General features: G+C 42.8%; 1 protein-coding gene across 4 annotated transcripts in view; it reads right to left on the bottom strand.

Annotated features, from left to right (window-relative positions):
- LOC146206333 (uncharacterized) overlaps positions 1 to 20,739 on the bottom strand; it is a 58,362-nt gene that overhangs the window by 37,230 nt on the left and 393 nt on the right. For 2 of the 4 annotated variants that reach the window (XM_084590999.1, XM_084590998.1), the window contains exons 2-4: positions 20,661 to 20,727; positions 11,957 to 12,048; positions 6,747 to 6,822 (exon numbers count right to left, since the gene is read on the bottom strand). In XM_084590999.1, coding sequence (XP_084447125.1) covers positions 6,747 to 6,822; positions 11,957 to 12,048 — 168 coding nt within the window. In that variant the 5' untranslated portion in view covers positions 20,661 to 20,727. Of the gene's footprint in view, positions 1 to 6,746; positions 6,823 to 11,956; positions 12,049 to 20,411; positions 20,445 to 20,660; positions 20,728 to 20,739 lie in introns of those variants that run through there. The other 2 variants (XM_084591000.1, XM_084591001.1) reach the window with 2 other exon arrangements.

Raw genomic sequence — 20,739 nt, 5'->3', positions numbered from 1 at the left:
CAGCCTGGTGAAACAAACGGCATATCATCTGCAGTCATGTAGCACTCCTCGCAGTATTTCCTTACATTCAGTTTAATTCCTTCATTAACTCACTAAACAGATTATACTGACTCTTTATTATTCAGTTTAAGGCCAAGTATGTTTCATTAAAGTGAGACGCGGGCCTTACAGCAGTCAAAATACTGATTTTGAGAAAACTCATTTTCGAAACGTTTATCCTTTTGAGAACCTGCACTCAAATTAACGCTGAATTCGGTCAGGAAATGCGATAAAATCAGCTTTCAAAACATCAAGGCAGCCACGAAATGCCCCCAAAAAGAGGAAATTGTTCGGACTTCCCGCATGCAGAGCGCGCGTTACACTCGTTACACTTTGACCTTGGTTTGAAGCAAGCAGAGTGGCTGCCTATACAGGTTTTCTGAAGATCCCTTTCAAGTCTCTGATTGGCTCACATGCTGTGTGCCTTTCAAACACGCCGTTCCGCATCTCCTATTGACTGACACGGACGGCACGTTTTTTTCTCTTCTTGTTTTGCGTTCCCTGCCATGGCTGGCATTTTGTATGCGTTTGCGTTTGCAAATGGTGTTTCTCGACAAACTGTATTTAGGCTTTGGCTAAGTTTTTCTGTGCCACTGAGATGCTGGATACTAGATTGTACAGTAGATTGTAACTGTGCAAGCAACGAGCTTCTGGAAGCCATAACAATGAACGTGAAACAAAAATGAGAGGTTGTCGGCTCCAAGTGTGCCATCAGGGCCTGTGTTGGAGTCAGCGTCACCGCCACATTCACAAACACGCCTTCACTCGAACTTCTACTCCAAGCAGCTTCGAGGCCTGTTCTTCGTTTCAAAAGAAACCTCCACCTCCACTCCAAAAGGAACCTCCACTTCTCCCGCGGCGGAGAAAACTCGAGTTTTCTCGAGAATCTCGAGCTGGCGATGACGCTACCTCGGCTGCTCCTCGACCGGCACTCAACTTGTAAACATGGCGGACATCGCATCGCTCGCTCGCTGTGTGGACTTCATTCTACCGGTACACCAAAATTTTCACGACAGCAGATACGATGAGGATGCACCGAACCTTTTTCTAAAGTACCGGCTGAGAGTGACAGCAAATCAGGACTTCTGGCACGTTATTGTTTTACCGGTGCTACAGTGGCTAGCCTCCTGATGTTCCTGCCGCTCACTCCGAGTGCTGTAGTTGATCATCGCATTACGCTTCTGTGGCGCGGCACATTTCAAGTCGTCACCGGACAAGTGAACAACTTTTTTTGGAGCCTACCGACTGCAGAGTTGAGGCGCAATTTGACCGTTGATGGTGAGCTCGCCCGCAGCCGGACTACAGATTCAAGCGGCGACTCGGCGGAGGCGCACTCTTTTCGTGGCTCGCCCTGCACAGTGGCTTCCGCAGACGGCGGCGAACTGTGGGGGAACAGAGTGTTCCATGCAGTAAGCTGGGAGGCACCGGAGGCGCGGTGCGGCTATGTGGACATCTGTGCTGCACCCCACGCATCAATGCCTTGCCCGTCGCCCGAGGGTACATAGTACGTCCAGTAGTAGCACGCGCGGCGCCGTCGAGGAAACGCGTTAGTATGCTCGTCCTATGGAGGGATATTCGCAACCGATGAAGAGCGTTGCTTTTTAAGCATGTTTGAAATTAGGGCTTCCAATTCGTTTAGAAACTGCATGCAGCATTTGCTTCTGGAGAGTCGAATTCAGTTTGCATGAGCGTTGCAGTTCATGCACACTGCGCTGCGAAGCAGCACGCATGTTTTCACTGCTCGAGCCCTATGAAGGCCAGTGCCATGCTCATAGGAGTTGGCAGCTTCTACTGGCAAAAGACGGACAAAAAAAAAAAAAAAAAAAAGGCAAAGTTGCGAAGGGCAAGCGTAGATCTCACATAAAAAAATAAACTGAAGTATTCACGCCATTTCCCGAAGCCTATGTCAGGTTCTGCATAAACTCTATGTCACCAGCAGAGACTGTTGCCAGATGCAAAAGCATTTCCAGCCATTTTTCACAGCCGCCTTTTTTCGAGCGTGTTACACACTTCAGCGCACAGTTTTCAGGCCAAAAGTTCATCTCAATCTCGTCCCCATACACCATTTGCGCTGCTTCAAGTGGAGGAGGTATTCTCGAGGAGACTGTGTTGGAGGAAACGCCGAAGGGCGTTCATGATTCCGAATCGGCCCTAGAGTGGAGGTGGAGCATCAAGTCGAGGCGTGTTTGTAAATACGAGTATTAGACTCATTAGATCTGCAGGGAGCATCAACCACACTGCCCGATGACGACACCGAGAGCCCAAATTACAGCGCGAACTGCATTACGGTACATTTTGTTTTGATGCCGCATATTACTCTACAGCGGAGCCGGCTCAGCGTGTTGAGCAAAGTCTGTTCTACCAGTAGTGACCCAGCCTAAGTTTCACCTTCTTGGTGTCAGCGCAGAGTCCCGGAACACAAATGCCGGTACCAAGTTTGTGATTGCGGACAAGAAAGTGTTAAGTTTATCGCGCATGTGAAGTGCAGAACCTTGGCGAGATCGAGAAGACGTGAGCGACCAACTGCCCAGGTGTCATACGCAACGGTCCTTTTCAGGTTCACCCTACTGTTTGTTATAGTGGGGCTAATACCGCTGTCACACGGGCACATCGGATCGCGATCAAGTCGATCGAAATCAAGCTCGATGCAGATCTGGCGTTGCTAAACGGCGAAATCAATCGTGATCGCCCACGATCCTGATCTACTACTACTACCGCCTCGAGTGAGGTCGAGCTGTCGTTGCCACCCTCATTCGTGGAAATTAATTACGAATTAATTACGAAGAGGGAGATACCCATGCTGGAAAGTGTTCAAAATAAAAATGACGACCTGCCGAGCTTCAAGAAAACCACCTCGTGGAGGTTGTTGAAGGACACTGGTTTCGCATTCGAGAAAAGAAAACGAAATCTTGCTGTCTGGAGTCAGCGGAACCTGCGGGTGATCAAGCTCTCATTTATGACAAGACGCAGGACATGCATTTCTAGGCAGAAAGAAAAGTAGAAAAAATTGACTCATTAAAAATTAATATCAGTATAGTCTGGAATAAGGAATATAAAAAACAAACTGCTCGCATGAAGTGCATCGCGATATTCCACAATGGAGCGCTTTTCAGTCCTGTACCATCTTGAATACTCAATCAGCTGCTCTGCTGGACGAACGGAATCGTTCATGACATGCCCGGTATCGCGACAGGGGCTCAAGAGCGAGTATAACGCCTTCGGTTAAATAAAGACCACCTTGCACCATCATGTCAGCCCGGTATTGAAGGTGTTCTGAATAAAAAGATGATTTAAATTGGTGGCAAGTACAAAATGCTATTAAAAAAACCGCAAGGTGGATTCAAACCCAAGTACCTAAAGTTCCCCGTCATGCCAAATAAAAAATGCTGAAAAAAAAAAAAAAAAAAAAAAATGTCTCGCGGCGGATTCGAGCCTACGGCGGCGAAGTTCTAGTCGCCCATGAGCGACGCGTTAAACACCTGATGTTTGAAACGGAGTATAGGTTGTGTTCGTCACCGTTTGTGGCTTTATCTAGATGTTTCTTCGCAGCCTATAAATTCAGCGCTGACGGGCGTGACAGGCATTCCCGTTCGACGACCAGAGAGCACATTTATTGCTACTGCCGACACCGAGTTGTAGTTCTTTTGTGGGTGCAGGTCATCCCAATAAAGAGTTGATTCCAGTGCGATTACACCTGTCTTCTCTTTTGGCGTTTACAGCCTTGTCAACACATGTGCCAAGATATTAAAACAAATGACGTTCACCGTGCGCGTAGCGCCACCTCTCGTGTAGCGATCTAACTTGATCGGAATCGAGTAGGCGTGTGTAGCACAATCCATCTCAACTGCGCTTGAAACCTTAAACCCGATCATTACCGATCGCGATCCTAAGTGCCTGTATGACAACGGTATAAGGTCTCCTTGTTTCTGGACCACTAGCTCCTTCAACAAACCATTTTCAGGGCTCAAAATACTGTCCTTAGAGCTGGACACCCAAGCCCTGTGCTATTGTCTCAAAAAAATAAAAGAAAACAATCAATCTGTAACTTCCTAAAAATATATTTTTTTAACAATTAGATCATTTTTTTTTATGTTTACTTCGATGAAATAAGGCACTTTTTGTTTTGTAGGAAAACAGATAAGGAGCATCCAAATAAAACCTGTTGCTGATTCCTCCCAAAATTTTCAAATGAGATTTTCTTAACTTCATATCGTTGCAGCATATTTAAAGAGCTAGAATTACAACAGACGAGCTTTTTTGTTTGCCACAGCCACCTTTCCTTCGCTTGATAGCGGGTGGTTCACATTTCCGGGAATATATGCATTCCTGCTACAATAACATAGTTCAGTATCTGAAACCAGAGCAAACTCCATGTAGGAAAAAAAAAGAAAAAAGAAAAAAAAAAAAACCCCGAGAATGTTGTACTTTTTTAGCCCCTTAAGCACCCCCCCCCCCTTTTTTAAATAGAAAATTTAAAGGCGAACGAAGAGGATGGGACGAAACGAGAGAAGAACATGTGCACAGAGAGCGCAGGCTTCCAACTTAATTTATGTCATGAAAGCAGGGGACTATAAATAAGCAGAGAAAAAGGCACAACCAGGAAATTGAGGAATGTACAGGGTCGTCCACTTCTAGCTATAACACGGTCACTGCTTTCAAAGCAACATTGCGCCCGACGTAGGCATATATCGATGCTAAGCGATGCGAGCACAGAAGGACCCGGGCGTGTTGCTTCACATGGCCTGCCACTAAGCTATATTGCTTGGCCGAGTCGGACGTAATGATGCTTTGAAAGCAGTGACCGTGTTATAGATAGAAGTGGACGAGGCTGTACATGAGGCAAGGATAACAACAGGACGCATGTGCATAAGAATTTCTAAGAGTTCTGATGTGTCCATCTAAGAATTCGCTTTTTTCTTGATAGCGATGCCTCCCCCCCCACTCCAATAAGGCGATGTAAAATGCCTGTGCAACTTCTCTTCCTGTTTTTGTTTTTGCCGTCAATACGAATTTTATCTTGTTTTCAAGATAAAGCAAGCAGCCTTTGCTGTCACAGCTCTTGCAACGCAGACGGAGATTGCTGCCTGTGCCGGTGCGCATGTATAAATCGCGCCGTGTTCCAGAGCTCACTCATTAAAATAGCACCCACCATCCAGTTTCTCCTTTGTAGGATCGACTGCACGACCGGGGAGTCTCGTAAACAACATCTAAAGTGAATTTGGTGATGTAGCTTGTTCTGACGCAACATTCTTCCTGCGTGAACTGAAATCTCTTTTTGCAGTAGCCTAAACATGCAGTCTGGATACTTTTGGCAAAGACGGTACCTTCCCAACTTTCAGCGGCCTGTACACTTGCTCAGTTTTAAATTTTCTAAAACTATGAACCAACTACCCCAATTTCATATCTTAGTCCCAGAAAATGAACTAATACCAGCTTCATGTAATGCAGCAGCAGACATTACACTGTTAACAAACCTGATTGCTCAACATATATCTGCTGGGTGCTTCATGCACCTTTCCTTGAAGCTCCAATAAGTAGTAAGATATACATCGGAGCCAACAACGGGCTCTGGACATTCGATAACACTGCATAAACGCTGTGCCTTGATTTCGGGGTGGAGAACTCAAGCTGGAAAAAGGCTCACGTGAGCTGCATCTCACGAAGATGAGCAGTTTGGGCGCAGAGACGCCACTGCGTTGAGTTGCGGCAGAATTACACACCGCACAATCGGCACAAGCTGCGTCGCTCTACACGCTTAGATAGACCTTGCGAGGACTCACAAGAATAGCGATAAACATGCAACAGAGATGAAGGAAAAAAAAAAAAAACTAAAAAAACGTTCTGCAAAAGAGGGCGTAGTATGTTGACTGCTAGCGCGGGCAGCGTTGGTACAGAGGCTGTTAGTCCGGTCAAACGACAAGCGCGCCCCCGCTCGGCGGGGCAACGAAAGGAGACACCGGCGGCGGCGGAGTTTGCAAACTGAAAAGTAATCTAGTAACGTTAGTATAGCTTTCCTCTGCAGCCGTAAGGCCGCGCTTGGTTGGATGACAATGAGTAATTACTCCCTTATTACAAAATCTACTCCACCTTGGGGGACTCTCCTAAAATATTTGATCAACATGCCATCACCCTGCTGCAGTTATCACAGCCGTTTAATCAAACTGCATCAGATTGCATTTTTTGCACGGTTGCAAACCGTGTCACACTAAATTTGTTATAGAACATTGAAACAGCCGTTTTGGAGCAGGAAAAGCAGTTCGAAGCATATTGGAGCAAATGATGCAGCACTTCCACCCCTGCCTACGGCCTCCTAAAGAGCCCAGCAAACTTTCTTCAATAGAAAACCCTTTCCTCAAACAGTTCCTTAGACAAGGAACCTATCAGGCTAAGGAAGCCTGGCATCAGTGTGCAATAGGTGTCCTGAAACAATATAAAGCTTACATGAAATACCTTTTGAGTCATTTGTTATCTCTGCAACTTTGGAGGGCAGTAATTTTAACATGAAAGATTCAGGTTAGGCAACAAAAGGATGAAATTATTGGATTAAATTGCCATCGCTCCAAGGGATGCCAAGTAAATTACCATCCCGTATGCTCTCCTTAGCCTTCTGTGTGTCTGTATACACATATCACTGAACAGTTAATAAGACGATCAAACACAGCATGAAACACTCGCTGCAGAATTAAATCAAATAAATATATATTCACCTGCTTTTGCTGGTCCACAATGATCAAACAGTGGCTTGACCCAGCTCCTCGTATTTGAATGTCACAGCTAGAAATCCTAAAGTAATCATGGCTAGATTAGTCTTGGGTAATGTAGTGCGACATAATTTGCTGACACTATGAAATCATGCTACCAGCAAATCAGCAATCATCTTTCATTGCCTATAACGTAATAAAACAGTGCTACGGCAAGACAACACGGAAGAGTGACACAAAGAATTTGAAAACTAATGAGGATACACTAAAAATTATCCATATTTTCTCACTCTACAATTTACTTGCACATGGGTAAGCCTACAAAATACACCATATATTGAAAAAAGTCTCCTCCTTTAAAATACACTTAGTACACCAGGTCACAGATGGCAGCGAGAACAAGCACCTTATAACCGGGCGCCAGTGGTGCTGGAAAGGCCACATGACCGAATATGGCGGTGATCGTGTCATGTTGTAAAGCATCTATTCTGTACGTGTTAATAGATTTCATATAAACAAAACAAAACAAAGAAAAAATGGTTCACACGCAAGCGAGGCATTGAATCTTGTTAGAAAAAGAATTTTACACAGCAAAAAAAAAAAAAAAAAGTTATTTTAACCTTACATTGTTGTATTTAATGCTGCATGCAAATGAATATCCCTACTAAGTCTTGCTGGACATTTCACTTCAACTCCATAACGACCAAGTTTAGCACGCAATTGTTGCTGAAGTAGCATGGCTAAACATTGTGCGCACATCTGATCCGATCACCGCCACTTGCAAAGGCGAAGAGTGGCAATAAGCAGATGGGCACAACTTTTCTCCGTAAGCAGGCCAGTTAGACCCCAATCACTTGGTCCATGGCGATGTGACAGTAATACTATGAAAAGCTGTATTACTATACACTGCTCACTCATGTGCTTTCGTTCTGTGAAGGAAAGCTTGACAACCAAGGCAACCAAATGAAGCAAAACAACACTGTCCTCACTAGACTGAAATGCCAGTTTCCCATCTCTCAAAATCAACACCACCGATTTAAAACCCAAACATTGACGCAAGTCACTAGGGGCAGCTGCCGCAACCAGGGAGCAAACTGACTGTTCTAATGATTGCACTTGAAAGGGTGGCCCGTGTGCTGCTTTCCCAAATTAGTCCGTCTCAGGACAAGAGTTGCCAATGTTGAATGTCAAGGCTGATTCACATGGCAGACCACGGGTCCATGCATCACATGTTCACACATCAGTGCAAATTGGTTTGTGTCCCGATGGCTGCAAGCGGGCTCGGCGGACCAAAAAAAAGCAACCGCATTGGGTAAACCAACGTTGCCAGACTACTCTAAAGCCATTGGCAATGCCAGGAAGGAGACAAGAGAAAGAGACGAGCTTTTGTCCATGCACTCCTCAAGCCTACCGACCCTGTCTATCTAAATTTCCTCTTTCAACCCTCCACCACCACGTACACATGGTGGACGAGCCCATTTCCGAGGGCCGAAAAATTTGGAAGAGTGGACTGGTTGCCATACAGCACACAAAGCTTCGCAGCCCACTGCTAAATCCCGCTGGAGCAAAGCCATTTGAGATTTCTTGCCTCACAGGCCCAAGGGCCGACACCGTACCTCGCATAGCAGTGACATAAGAACATGTAATGAGCGGATCGACAGTTCTTTGTGTATCGTCTTTTACCAACATTGAGAAGCCACACGTGGAACAAGCTTCCGCTCACTTCCACAGCACCACTGACGAATTACTCTTTTGTGACCTTGTCACAAAACTGTAAAATAGAGCAGTGTGCCACTCTCTTATAACTGGTGCTTTTTGACCAAATTGTATGTACAGGCAATTTCACAGAGAGAAGTTGGAAACATGTGGCACATGCAGAGTGCATATCCTGCCCTCTTCCTGGTCATGCTTGGCTGCACATACACTTCTGGTGCAGCCAAGTGTGACCAGACTATACTTTTCCAATTAGCCTTTGTCTTGACCCCCAAATTGCAATAAAAAATATTACCACCTTAATATGTCTCCTCCAGCTGTTGCTGCTAGCTAGAATTAAGTGAATAATGGAAACGGGAAATGAGACGAGACAATTCAAATGCTTTGTGCCTGGTTTATTGTCCTTTATTTCAAAGTAGATTACCAACTTTCTTAGTTTCTGTGCTTCCAAAATATCCCCTCACAAACATGGCAGCTGTACTTTGATATATGTGTCCTATCAAATTACCCTGAACACTCATAGTAGACACACCTCCTACAAAAAATATATATCTATATATTTATATAGGTGTGTTCAGATAAGAACGGTAATCGAGGTCTCATGACCATTTTTTCCTTTCAATTAAATGTTTATAAGAGGTGGGCAAATGTCTCGACACAAAGGAACGAACCTTAGTTTTGCAAGGTGTGCGGTGGTTTTCTCAGAAAAAAAAAAAAAAAATCATACATCGCTAGAGGTGGAAAATGCCATTTTTGCCATTTATAAATGTTTCAAGTTTGGAAACCTGCTGCTTCCGCACTAAACTCTTGTCATCTATTTCAACTCTTGTCATTAATTTCAGGCAAAATGGGACCTCTAGACCACTAGGTGTGTTCTCTACAACGCATCAAATGCGCCCAAACGCATCATAGGCACAACTATGATTCCCCTTTAAAAGAAAAACATCACCTTCAATTTTTATGAAAATCCCTCTCAAGGATCCTCAGTACCTCAGAAATATTACGGATTAAAAATATGGTGCATTATATCGTCTAAAAATAGAAACATGAGCGCTTGTCTTGAAAAATGTCAATATTTAGCCCTACATTCTGGCGCGACTTAATAAAGTGTTGCCAGAGAAACTTCTCTGTATTATTTGTGTCTTGTGCTTTGTTCCTGGAAAAATTTGAAGCTCTAGATTTCTCCGTTCTTTCTCCCATGTTATCTTGAAATCGGCCAACATCCAAAAATATATATAGAAAGAACAACTTTGATTAAAACTTAAAAAACTACAGCATGTTTGATTTTTATCGAATTCTACTAAAAACAATCCCAAGTACTTCGTAAGCACTAGGCATAAAATGTATTGCGTTATGTAAACTAGAAATATAAAAATAAATATAAATCTGAACGCATGTTTTCATTGTATAGAAGTTATATGATTGTATATGACGCTTCCCCAAGGAGTAAGCGTCATAAGTTCGATTGATTACTTTCTGAATTTAGTTGAATTTTTAACTTGTGCAATATCCAAAGCCTCCTCAATGCTTAGAATGTTGTTTATATCCAAAATCCAAAGTGTTTATGATTGGAAAAAGCTTAAATTGGAATAAATTCGCTATTTCTGGTAATTTTATGGGAGAATGCAAGTGACGGTTTAACATTTTCTTTATCCTATATATATATATTTTTTGTATCGAGGTACAGTGGTATTCAATCCTGTTCTTCATTTCATTTCCGGTTATGAGAACAAGTAACAATACTCTTTTCATGAAGACTGTTTTTAATATGCACTTGGGTACAATCCTGATCAAAACACTTTGCAGCATACTAGTGTTATCGAAATTGTATATTTCTTTATAGCAGAAGCTCGAATGAGCCTAGAGGATGAGTATTCTTTTCAACAGAGCTATGTAGCTCACAGAAAAGGCGACCCAACACAGAGCAAACCCGTCATCCCCGTAAACTGAGGTTACATACGCTTTGCAGGTTAGGGGGATGGCAGACTCGCTCCGTGTTGGATCACATTTTTTCTTAGCTAGATAGCTCTGTGGAAGAACGGAGAAATCTAGAGCTTCAAATTTTTCCAGGAACCAAAGCACAAATAATATAGAAAAAAAGTTTCACTGCCAAGATTTTAGCAAGTCTCGCCAGAATGTTGGGCTGCATATTGACAATTTTCAAAACAAGCGCTTGGTTTTATATTATTTTTTTTTTCTAATTTTAAAAAATATAATGCATAAAATTTTTAATCCGCAATGGTTCTGAGGTACTGAGGATTCTTGAGAGGGATTTTTATAAAAATTGCAGATGATTTTTTTTTTTTAAGTGGAGTCAAAGTTGCGCCTTTCTGGCTTTTCTCGAAATTTTGGGCGCATTTGATGCATTGTAGAGAACACACGTAACTGTCCAGAGCTCCCAATTTTGCCTAAAATTAAGGAAATTATCTGAATAATAAATAGAAAAATCTTTATGCTAACAACGTAACGCATCATGCCCGTATTAAAGGTTGAAAATGGACTTTTTTGTAGCGCATTGCTTCTGGAGCGATGTTTGCGATGTTTTACTAAATCAACAGCCTCAACAAAACAAGTTTTTAATAATTCCCGTAAAAGAAAACTGCATAGCTTTAGTGGGTAAAACATAACAGATGACAAGAGCTCAGTGCGGAAGCAGCAGGTCTCCAAATTTGCAACTTTTTGAAATGGCAAAAACGGCGTTTTGCACCTATAGCTATGTATGATTATTTGTCCGAGAAAACTACTACACACCTTGCAAAACTAAGGTTCATTCCTCTGTGTCGAGAAATTTGCCAGGTACCAAAATTTCATTGAAAACAAAAAACGATCATGGAACCTCAATTACCGTTCTTATATATATATATATATATATATATATATATATATATATATATATATATATATATATGTATATATATATATATATATATATATATATATATATATATATATATATATATATATATATATATATATATATATATATATATGTATACATATACACATATTTTTCTTGAAATGACAAACGAAACATTTAATACCTCAGCTAATGGGTGTTCCTGCTACACTTTGGACCCTCAATAGCATGACAGTGCCATCCAGCCTTGGCACTAGTTTTTCCATGGAGGTGAAAAGAAAAGACACCCATGTGCTGTGCAATATACACTGCACGTTAAAAAAAAACCCAGATGACAAATTTCCGGAGCCCTCCACTACAGCATCTGCCTTAGTTGCTTTAGGACATTAAACCTTCTAAACCAAACCGAAGCAGAATGTGAGACAAATTTCCGGCAGTAGTAGTAGTCAGTTATAACACAGAAGTAAATTAGGCCATATTTCATCAAGCACCAAATTCACTGCACACAGATATCGGATCCAGGTTTCATAAAGTGAATGTTATTACTACTATACTCAAAGGTAACAGCGCTCACACAAAACAGCAGACCACGATGACAATGTGGTCCATTGTACAACAACCACAACCACGGAGTGAATATACTTACCCACCAACCGAGCATCGGCCATTTGGAAATGGAAACACGGACCCTGTGGTTCCATCCTTTTTAATAGTCACAATTTTCGGATACCATGCCATCTGTGGAAAAAAAAAGAGAAAAGAAGCTACATACACACACACGAGTGTGCTTATGGACAGAGAAAAGTGCATGTCAAAACTCACTTTAGATACTAGATAAACGACCCCCGAATATGCAAATTAAAACTGAAGTTTAACCCCTTAAGCGTTTCAGACGAGCTGCGCTCGTCCTTGCCAAGCCGTCCCCAAACCGTTTTGGACGACTATAGCTTGTCCTCGCTGAATAGGTTCTTCCCTTCAGCGTTTCGGACGAGCAGCGCTCGTTTGTGGCTTAAATGGCATTTTGCTCGACAGATGGCAGCACTGACCTGTTAATTTCGTTTTTTTTCTACCACATAAACGTCTTTTTTGTATGGCAACATGGGTTTTAAAAATGGCATCCGGCGGAGGCGACGCGTGCACTGCTGGCCCGTCTTCTCATAAACTACGCTTTTCTTCGTTGTAATCTTCTTCGGACGATCACCATAACTCAGTGAAAAAGTTAAGAAACTGTTGGCCGTGGTCATTTTTTAATTTTTATTGCTCATTACCAGCAGGCAGTTGGCTTACCGTATTGCGAAAAATAATAAAGTTCAATATGCTAATTTGACTTCGCGTTTGCTTCAAATATTTTTTAAAGATTGAATGCATGCTTTTTATAGCAATAATACCCGAAATCAGGAATAAAAAAGTAAGCAGTTTTGTTAAGAAATTCGTTGATATAACAAAACGGTGAAGGGGTTAAAGCAATCACGCAACATCTTACACCTGTGAAAATGTGTACTACACAGTCAAACCGTGGAAGCAGCAGCAGCATATTGTGCAAGTTTAGCGTGCCAAGGTAGAATATAATTGCACATGTTCAATCATGTCAGTTCACAACAGTAAGACAAAAGGTGTTGTGTTGGGTTTTTTGGCACATAAGCAACTAAGGCTATCATGCGCCAAGAGCAAGGTTATTTTTTGTGTGTGAAAAAAAGGGGGAAACCACGTGTGTTCTAACTGGAGTTTGGTTAGAAAGTCTCCTTTTACGAAACAGGTTGTGCTGGTTTTTATGGCGCATAAGCTGCTAATGCAATGATGTGGAAAGCTTAAAGTTTTAATTTGTTTACTGATGCACACTTGATTTATTCTACAGTTTGTATAAAACATTTGCTTCTTTTAGAAAACTGAAAACGCAAGACAAATCTACAAGTCCATCTTCGCCTAAAATCAGTTTTGGGTGAAAAGAAATGTGTTGTTTGTAAAATGGGGTAAAATATTTTTTTCTTAATGTTTCGAGATCTGTGCATGATAAAGACGTGGTTAATAGTTAGTTGTTCACATTTTAAGCATTGAGGTTTCTCTCTTTTTGTCAGAAGAAAATTGTGTGTCAGGTGTGTGTGTCCAATGCGGAGACGGCATAGTAATACTACTATGAAACGTTCCTGATGCCGGCACGACATCCATTCTCCCAAAATGGGCTTTACTAAGTGTAGTTTGTTATCCACTTTACTATTCCAGGAATACTGCCATTTTTCTTTTAGTTTGTGATGTACAAGTTTCATACAGTCTTTGTAGGGTAGGTTTATACTCTTTATTGGCTTGTCACGGGCTTTAGCAGCACACGTGTCTGCTCTCTCGTTGCCTTTAATGACCATGTGACTCGGGACCCAACAAAATTTTGTTATATCCTCGAGCAATGGCCGTTGTTATACTGTGTATTATGTCTCCGAGCAAAGGAGCGGCTGCATTTCTTGGATTTAGAGCTGTGAGGATGGCTAGGGAGTCTGTGTACATAATGCTGTTTGTAACGTTTTCTTTATTTATTTTGTCTACAGCAACAAAAATGGCGTGGGATTCAGCAGTGAAAATAGATGCGCAATGTGGAAGTCTTATTATTTTCTCGGAATCTCCTCGCACGACTGCACTTCCCGTGTACACAGCTGTTTTCGATCCATCGGTATAGCACTCTGTGAAGCTTCTGTATTCTTCCTGAAGTTTAAGGAATTCCTGAATAATGTGCTCCTGTGGGGTTTTAGTCTTTGGAAACTGTGTGAGAGTGAGAACACAGATTGTGGGAAGATTGTACCATGGCGGTAGAGGGCTGTTGTTTTGAGCGATATCCGGTAATGTGTCCAGAATATGGAGTTTGCAACATATCTCTTCAAACCGTTTTATCAATGGCCTCGTTGACTGAGGCCTATTTGTGAAAATGACCGGAAGGGCAAGTTGCGACTATTGAATAGCACAGGCGTTTTTTTTTTTTGTGACTTTATTCTGAGGACATACGCGCATGTAAGTAAAGCTCGTCTATCTTTCAGTGAAAGCTCGTTGCTTTCCACATAGAGGCTATGCACAGGAGACGTTCTGTATGCACCACAAGCAAGGTGGAGGCCTAAGTTATGCACTGGGTCTAATTTCTTTAAATATGATTGCCTAGCTGATCCATAAACTATGCTTCCATAGCCCAAGGAGGAGCGCACAACAGAGCGATATATATGCAAAAGGCATGTCCTATCAGATCCCCAATGTTTGCGTGAAAGGACTTTTAGGATGTTTAGGGATTCGGAAGCTTTCTTCTTTAGTGCTTGTATGTGGGGGAGGAAAGTGAGTTTTTTTGTCAAAAGTAATGCCCAAGAACTTATGGTTATTGTTTACGGGCAATTTGATTTCATTTAGGTGTAAGGTAGGATTGGGCTGTATGCCTCGTTTGAGCGAGAACGTAACTGCCACTGTCTTCTGCAGAGAAAATTTAAACCCATTTTCACTGGCCCATTTTGTTAGCTTATTTATTGGTAATTGGATCTGTCTCTCACATGTGGACATGTTGCATGATGTGTAGGCTATTTGAAGGTCGTCCATAGAGTGAATACATTATGGAATTTGGTATTACTTTACTAATCGTATTCATTTTTACAACGAAAAGTGTGGTGCTTAAAATGCACCCTTGGGGCACACCATTCTCCTGCAGAAAGGTTCTTGACAAAGTGGTCCCAAGACGTACTTGAAACAAATGATGTGACAGAAAGTCACTTAAAACCTTTAGCATTCTGCCACATATGCCTAAATCTGCCAGGTCGCGCAATATCCCAAACCTCCAAGTTGTATCATATGCCTTCTCAAGGTCAAAGAAAACGGCAAGGCAATGCTGTCGGTGTATAAAAGCCTCTCTGACAGTGTTTTCGAGACGCACGAGATGGTCAGTTGTTGAGCATCCTTCTTTAAAACCACACTGATATTTATTTAAGAGTTCATGAGATTCTAAAACAAAAGTTAGTCTGATGTTTAAAACACTTTCAAAGGATTTTGCTAAACAGCTGGTGAGAGCAATGGGCCTATAACTACCAGGAGATGTCGGCTCCTTTCCGGGTTTCAAAAATGGTACGACAACAACTTTTTTTCACGCCTCTGGCAATTTTCCTAGGACCCATATTTTGTTAAAAGAAATTTAATAGTGCCTCTATAGCAGGTTCGGATAGGTGGGCGAGCATTTCGTAGTGAATTTGGTCAGAACTAGGTGGTTTGTTTACCGGCAGCTAGGACATTTTTTATTTATTGTAGTGTAATCAAGCTATTATACGGTTCTTTTGTACCACTACTTGTAGGGAGTTTTTGTTGCTCTGCAGTGTTTTTGTATTTTAGGAATGTTTGAGTGTAGTGTGATGGACTGGAAACTGCAGAAAAGTATTCACCTAAAATGTCGGCCAGTTGTTGTATAGTTGTCTGTACTCCGGGGGCTGTTAGAAGGGGAATGGTAAATGGAGAGTAGCTGCCATTTAGCTTTCTAACCTGTTCCCACATTTGTTCTGATGTTGTTGAGCTGTTTATTGAAGTTACATAATTCTGCCAGGAGGCTCTTTCGGCGCGGCGGCGGATGTAGCGGGCTTTGGCTCTTGCTTTTTTAAACTTTACGAAATTGTCGTGTTGGGTACCTGCGAAAAATTCTCCATGCTTTGTTTTGTTCCTTTTTTGCTTGTTTACATTCTTTTGAATACCAGACTATGATTTTGTTTCATCACTCCAGAGGACTGAGGAATTGCTATGTGCGCTGCAGTAAGAATACAATTTGTGTAAGCATCATTTAGTTCATCTATATTATACTTATCTGAAGTAATTTTTTCTAGGCTGGCCTTCTTTCGGAACAGTGCCCAATCGGCTAAATGCAGCTTCCAGCGTCGCGGCTTGGATGGGATGATTTGTGGTGAAGATGTTAAGCTGATTAGTAAAGGTAAGTGATCACTTCCGTATGGATTATTTAAAACGCCCCATTTAAAATCTGTACATATAGAGGGTGAGCTGAGAGATAAATCAATACAGCTCATTTTTTATGAACTAGATGAACAGTAGGTTGGTTTCCAGGTGTTAAGGAGACAGATATTATTACATAGTATACAACCCTCTATGATTTCGCCTCTCGTATCTGTTTTTCTACTGCCCCAAAGGATGGAATGTGCACTAAAATCTCCTACTATTAAAAAAGGCTCTGGAAGCTGCTTTAAAAGATCTTCTAATTCATGGATACTAAATTTAAGGTGTGGCTATAAGTATATGCAGCACACAGTTATTGTTTTAAAGGCCTGTAAGATCACCGCTATAGCTTCAAACTTAGTTTTAAGTTTGTATTCTTGAACTGCTACTCCATTTTTTACTATGATGGCAACGCCACCCGAGAGCCTGCTCTCGGTCGCGACGGAAGACTGTATAGTTTTTGAGTATGTTCTTATGTTTGGGACTTAAATTTGTTTCTTGCAAACACAAGGCTAGTGATGAGTGAGTGGCCAATAAGTATTTTATGTCATTCATATTAGTTAAAAGTCCTCTGCAGTTCCATTGTATAAAAGCCATTTTGTATTAAATGAGTAGAGAATTCTAAGTTTTGTTTTCGAGCCCTCTGATTCGGGGCTTATCTCTTTTTTGTCAATCCAAGGAGCTGCGCCGTCCGTCTGACGTCAACGGCACAGGACTGCCTTGGCTTGTGTCCATCGCCTCTTCTGACACGCCGGACGCCCGTGCGGACCGCAGAGGTGCGTTTGTGTTTCCCCTCACCGCATGGTGAAAGGCCTTGGGGCCGGCTGACCTGGGGGTCTGCGCAGCCTGTTTTTCTGGTGGTGGCGCAGCGCTGGCCGCAGCCACCAAGGGCACGGATGGCCCTGCTCCCGGTTCACTGTGTGAAACCTGGGCAGGTGCCAGACTCTCTTGTGGCTCGGTGCCCTGTTGTGCCACAACAGAATAGGCAGGTTTTTCGACAGAACACGATTTTTTGCTTCCCGGAAAGTTATGTTTTCTTTGACCTTGATGGTAATGATTTCCTCTTCCTGTTTCCATATTGGGCATGTGCGTGAATAGGCAGGATGACTACCCTCACAGTTGGCACACAAATGTGGCTGAACCTCACATTTCTCGGAATCATGTTCACGGGAAGCACATTTTGCACATCTCTGCTCGCCGCGGCAGGTCTGGGAGCTGTGACCACAGCATTGGCACTTGAAGCAGAAGCGAGGATTTGGAATATATTTCCTGAGTTGAAGTTTCACATTGCCTATTTCGACTGATTCGGGGAGGATGCTTTGTGCAAATGTCAGGACTAGGTGCTTGGTCGGAATCTTTTTGTTATCACGCCTCATTTTTATCCTATAGACATCTGTTACGTTTTGTCTTTGAGGCCTTCTAGAAGTTCCTCTTCGGTCAGGGATCTGAGGTCGTCGTCATAGATAACTCCGCGGACGGTGTTCAGAGAACGGTGTGGACTGATGGTCACTGGGATTTCACCAAAAGACTTCAATGTGGACAGCTTTTTATGCTGATGATTATAGAAGATTTCCAATAGAAGGTCTCCGTTCAGAAGTTTCTTCACGTTGTAACCCTGACTTATTACTTCTGTCAGTGTCTTGGTCACTATGAAAGGTGAGATTTGTCTAGCTGTTTTCTCAGCGTTGTCACTGTGCACTACATGAAATCGTGGGAACCTGTTTGGGTTTTTCAGGAAGAATTTGGAGGTATCATCGGTGCGACCCCTTTTTCGGGATCGATCATGTGAGAGTAAAGAAGCCATAAAAATAATGTTGATGTTCGGCCAGGGTGGCGGCCACCCACCACCGAGCCCAACAAAGGGACGGGACAGGAGCTTCCGAGAAAGTCCAGCCCATGCCAGCCTTACACCTTGACTATAACCAAATATGGCGTAACACAGGGTGGTTAGCCACACAAGGTTAACCCTTGCCACCTGGAAAATGAAAAATCCAAGGAAAGAGGAGGAGACAGGACAGTTGTAAGAAAGAAGACAGGAAAGCAAAAGATGGAGGGGAGGACAGGAAAAGGCAACTGCCAATTTCCCCCGGTCGGGTCAGGCCGAAGGTGCCGTCTATGGGAAACGTGGGCCAAAGTGGTGTGTTGCCTCCACCGAGGGGCCTTAAAGGTCCAAACACTCGGCATCGGCTCAACCACCAGGATCCCCTTTTCCCCAGACACGACGATGCCACGCACGGCTAAGCGTGGGTGCTCGGGGTCCGTGATTTGGCACAAAACACACAAACACCTGCTTTAACAGGTGCCCCCTGCGGGGGTAAGACAAAGGCTCACCGTGACTATGAATCAATAAAATGGGCAGGAGAGTGGCGAACTGTGGTCACAAAAGCCAGAAACACAATGCTGTGCAGCCACTGCAGCATTTCACGAATTTCGGCTTTCACAGATTCCGCGATTTATTATGCATATCTGAAACTAAGTGCATTCAACATAGATGGATTTATCTGAGTGTGCCTCAAAGCCAAGCAGCCTAAACAAGCACACACCAGGTCAAAAACAAATATGACGTGCGCCATACATCACAGACAATTTAAAAGCATTCATTCAAAAATGAGGCATGCAAAAAAGCAATAAGGCAAATATGTGCATGCCAATAAATGTCAAGTCATAAGAGACCTGCAAATGAGTCATGGGACGCAGAAGCCGCCTGTCATTAGCCCTGTATACATGGACTCGACAGCACCGGGTCGGGTAAGCGTCGAGTAAGCGAGGTCACCATTACTCGACCCGATTGGTGTCTACAAGAACTCGCTTTCTAGCGAGTAAGTATCGCAGCGGCGCGTAGCGTCGAGATTTGCAGTTATTGTGCAAGTTTCTTACTCGTATTTGATTCCGTTGCATTTTACTATCGAGAGCTTCGATTATTCTTTTTTATCGTTGATGAGGGCTAAAAAGCATTCAACTTCGCTGACGCTCCTCGCCGCTCCGGTTGCTTTTTAATCCCAGAGTTCGCCATAACTCGACTCGCTGACTCGACAGCGTCTACATGCTTTTAGACAAGCGGGTCAAGCGAGTTAACCTACCCCCTGCAAGCGAGTTAACGCGACCCGCTCCGCGGCTATTTTACTCGACCCGACTGTATACATGAACCCGACAACTGGTTTTTTACTCGACAGGCTTACTCGACCCGACTCTGTCGAGTCCATGTATACAGGGCTATTAAGAGCAGACATATTGAGGTCTGGCAAAAGAGAATCATAGTTGTAGAAACTATAGTATTCACTGTACTGTAGTAGAAAAGTACGAACTTGAACGCATAAACTTATGCCGAGCATTTTCAATTCTCGCGCAATGGCTAACAGAGACGCTATTCTAGGATACTGACGAGAGTTCAAGACGCGGTCTCAGAAGTGCGCAGTAAAGAGTGACGCTCATTGCGACAAATTTTTTTTTTTTAGTGTAGAAAAAAAAAACACTGTTTCAACGAGAGTAAGGCAGCTGAAGATACACGAAATCGGAGATAACATCTTCAATCAAAAATAACACCAAGGTCTCGTACATGGGGAGCACGAGATTTGACCGGTCACGTTTTCTAGATAGATACAAAACGAAAATTCTTCTTAAACTATCTTCGCCGATTCGCACGTTCACTGAGGAGACGTTTTTGCACAATGCAAACAAGCTATGCTGTTTGCACTGCGCAGAAGAGGGCTTCTCGAAATGCTTTCTAGCTCGAAGTACGCCGCGGCGTGTTCTGGCAAAAAATGCAATTGACAATACATGAGTAAGAGTAAGTAAAAATACAGAATGTCCGGTTGGTTTTACGCCAACATCAACGCTTAATTAAATGAGACAAAAGAAGTGCACGAACGCTGGGCCGGCGTCGCTGGCCTTAAAACACGGCGATCGGCGCAAAAGCGTAGATTCAAAAACGATCGTCGCTGGCTTCCGCATTTGGCCAGAATATATTCTAAACAACACGAAAAAGCGTTAATCACTGAAATTCACAATACGCTAAAAGGCGCCTTCGCTTTTAACAAAGGAACACTGAAGATCGTAGTCCGCTGCGGAGAAAAAAAAAAAAAAAGGAAACAAAAAAAAGTCTGCCAGCTGCTGAAAACCATGGGAGGAACAAGACACTGCACGTCAGAGAATACCTGAACACTTTCCGAGTCAACAACAAAGCTTGATTTTGAAATTAAACTTATTCACTAAGTATATTACATACTAGCGTGGTACTTGCCTGCCAACCACATGGCCGGCGTGCGTTTTCACAACACGGCGACGAGCGCAAAGGTTGGAGAAAAAAAATCAGCAGCCCGAATCAACAGCTACAATAACATAATACGAGTTTAAAATTCAAATTAAATCCAAGTGAGTTTCGTATAGCAAAAGTATGTACTTACTTAGACCGGTGCGTCCGTTGCACGCGCAACGGTTTTTGTTTTCTTGCCACTGTCCACTTAAAGCTTCCTGGGGACAAAA

The sequence above is a fragment of the Amblyomma maculatum genome, chromosome 1 (assembly GCF_055883805.1).
Source record: "Amblyomma maculatum isolate TAMU_Amacu chromosome 1, ASM5588380v1, whole genome shotgun sequence".
Classification (NCBI taxonomy): Eukaryota; Metazoa; Arthropoda; class Arachnida; order Ixodida; family Ixodidae; genus Amblyomma; species Amblyomma maculatum.
This window is presented reverse-complemented; position numbering and strand designations above follow the sequence as displayed.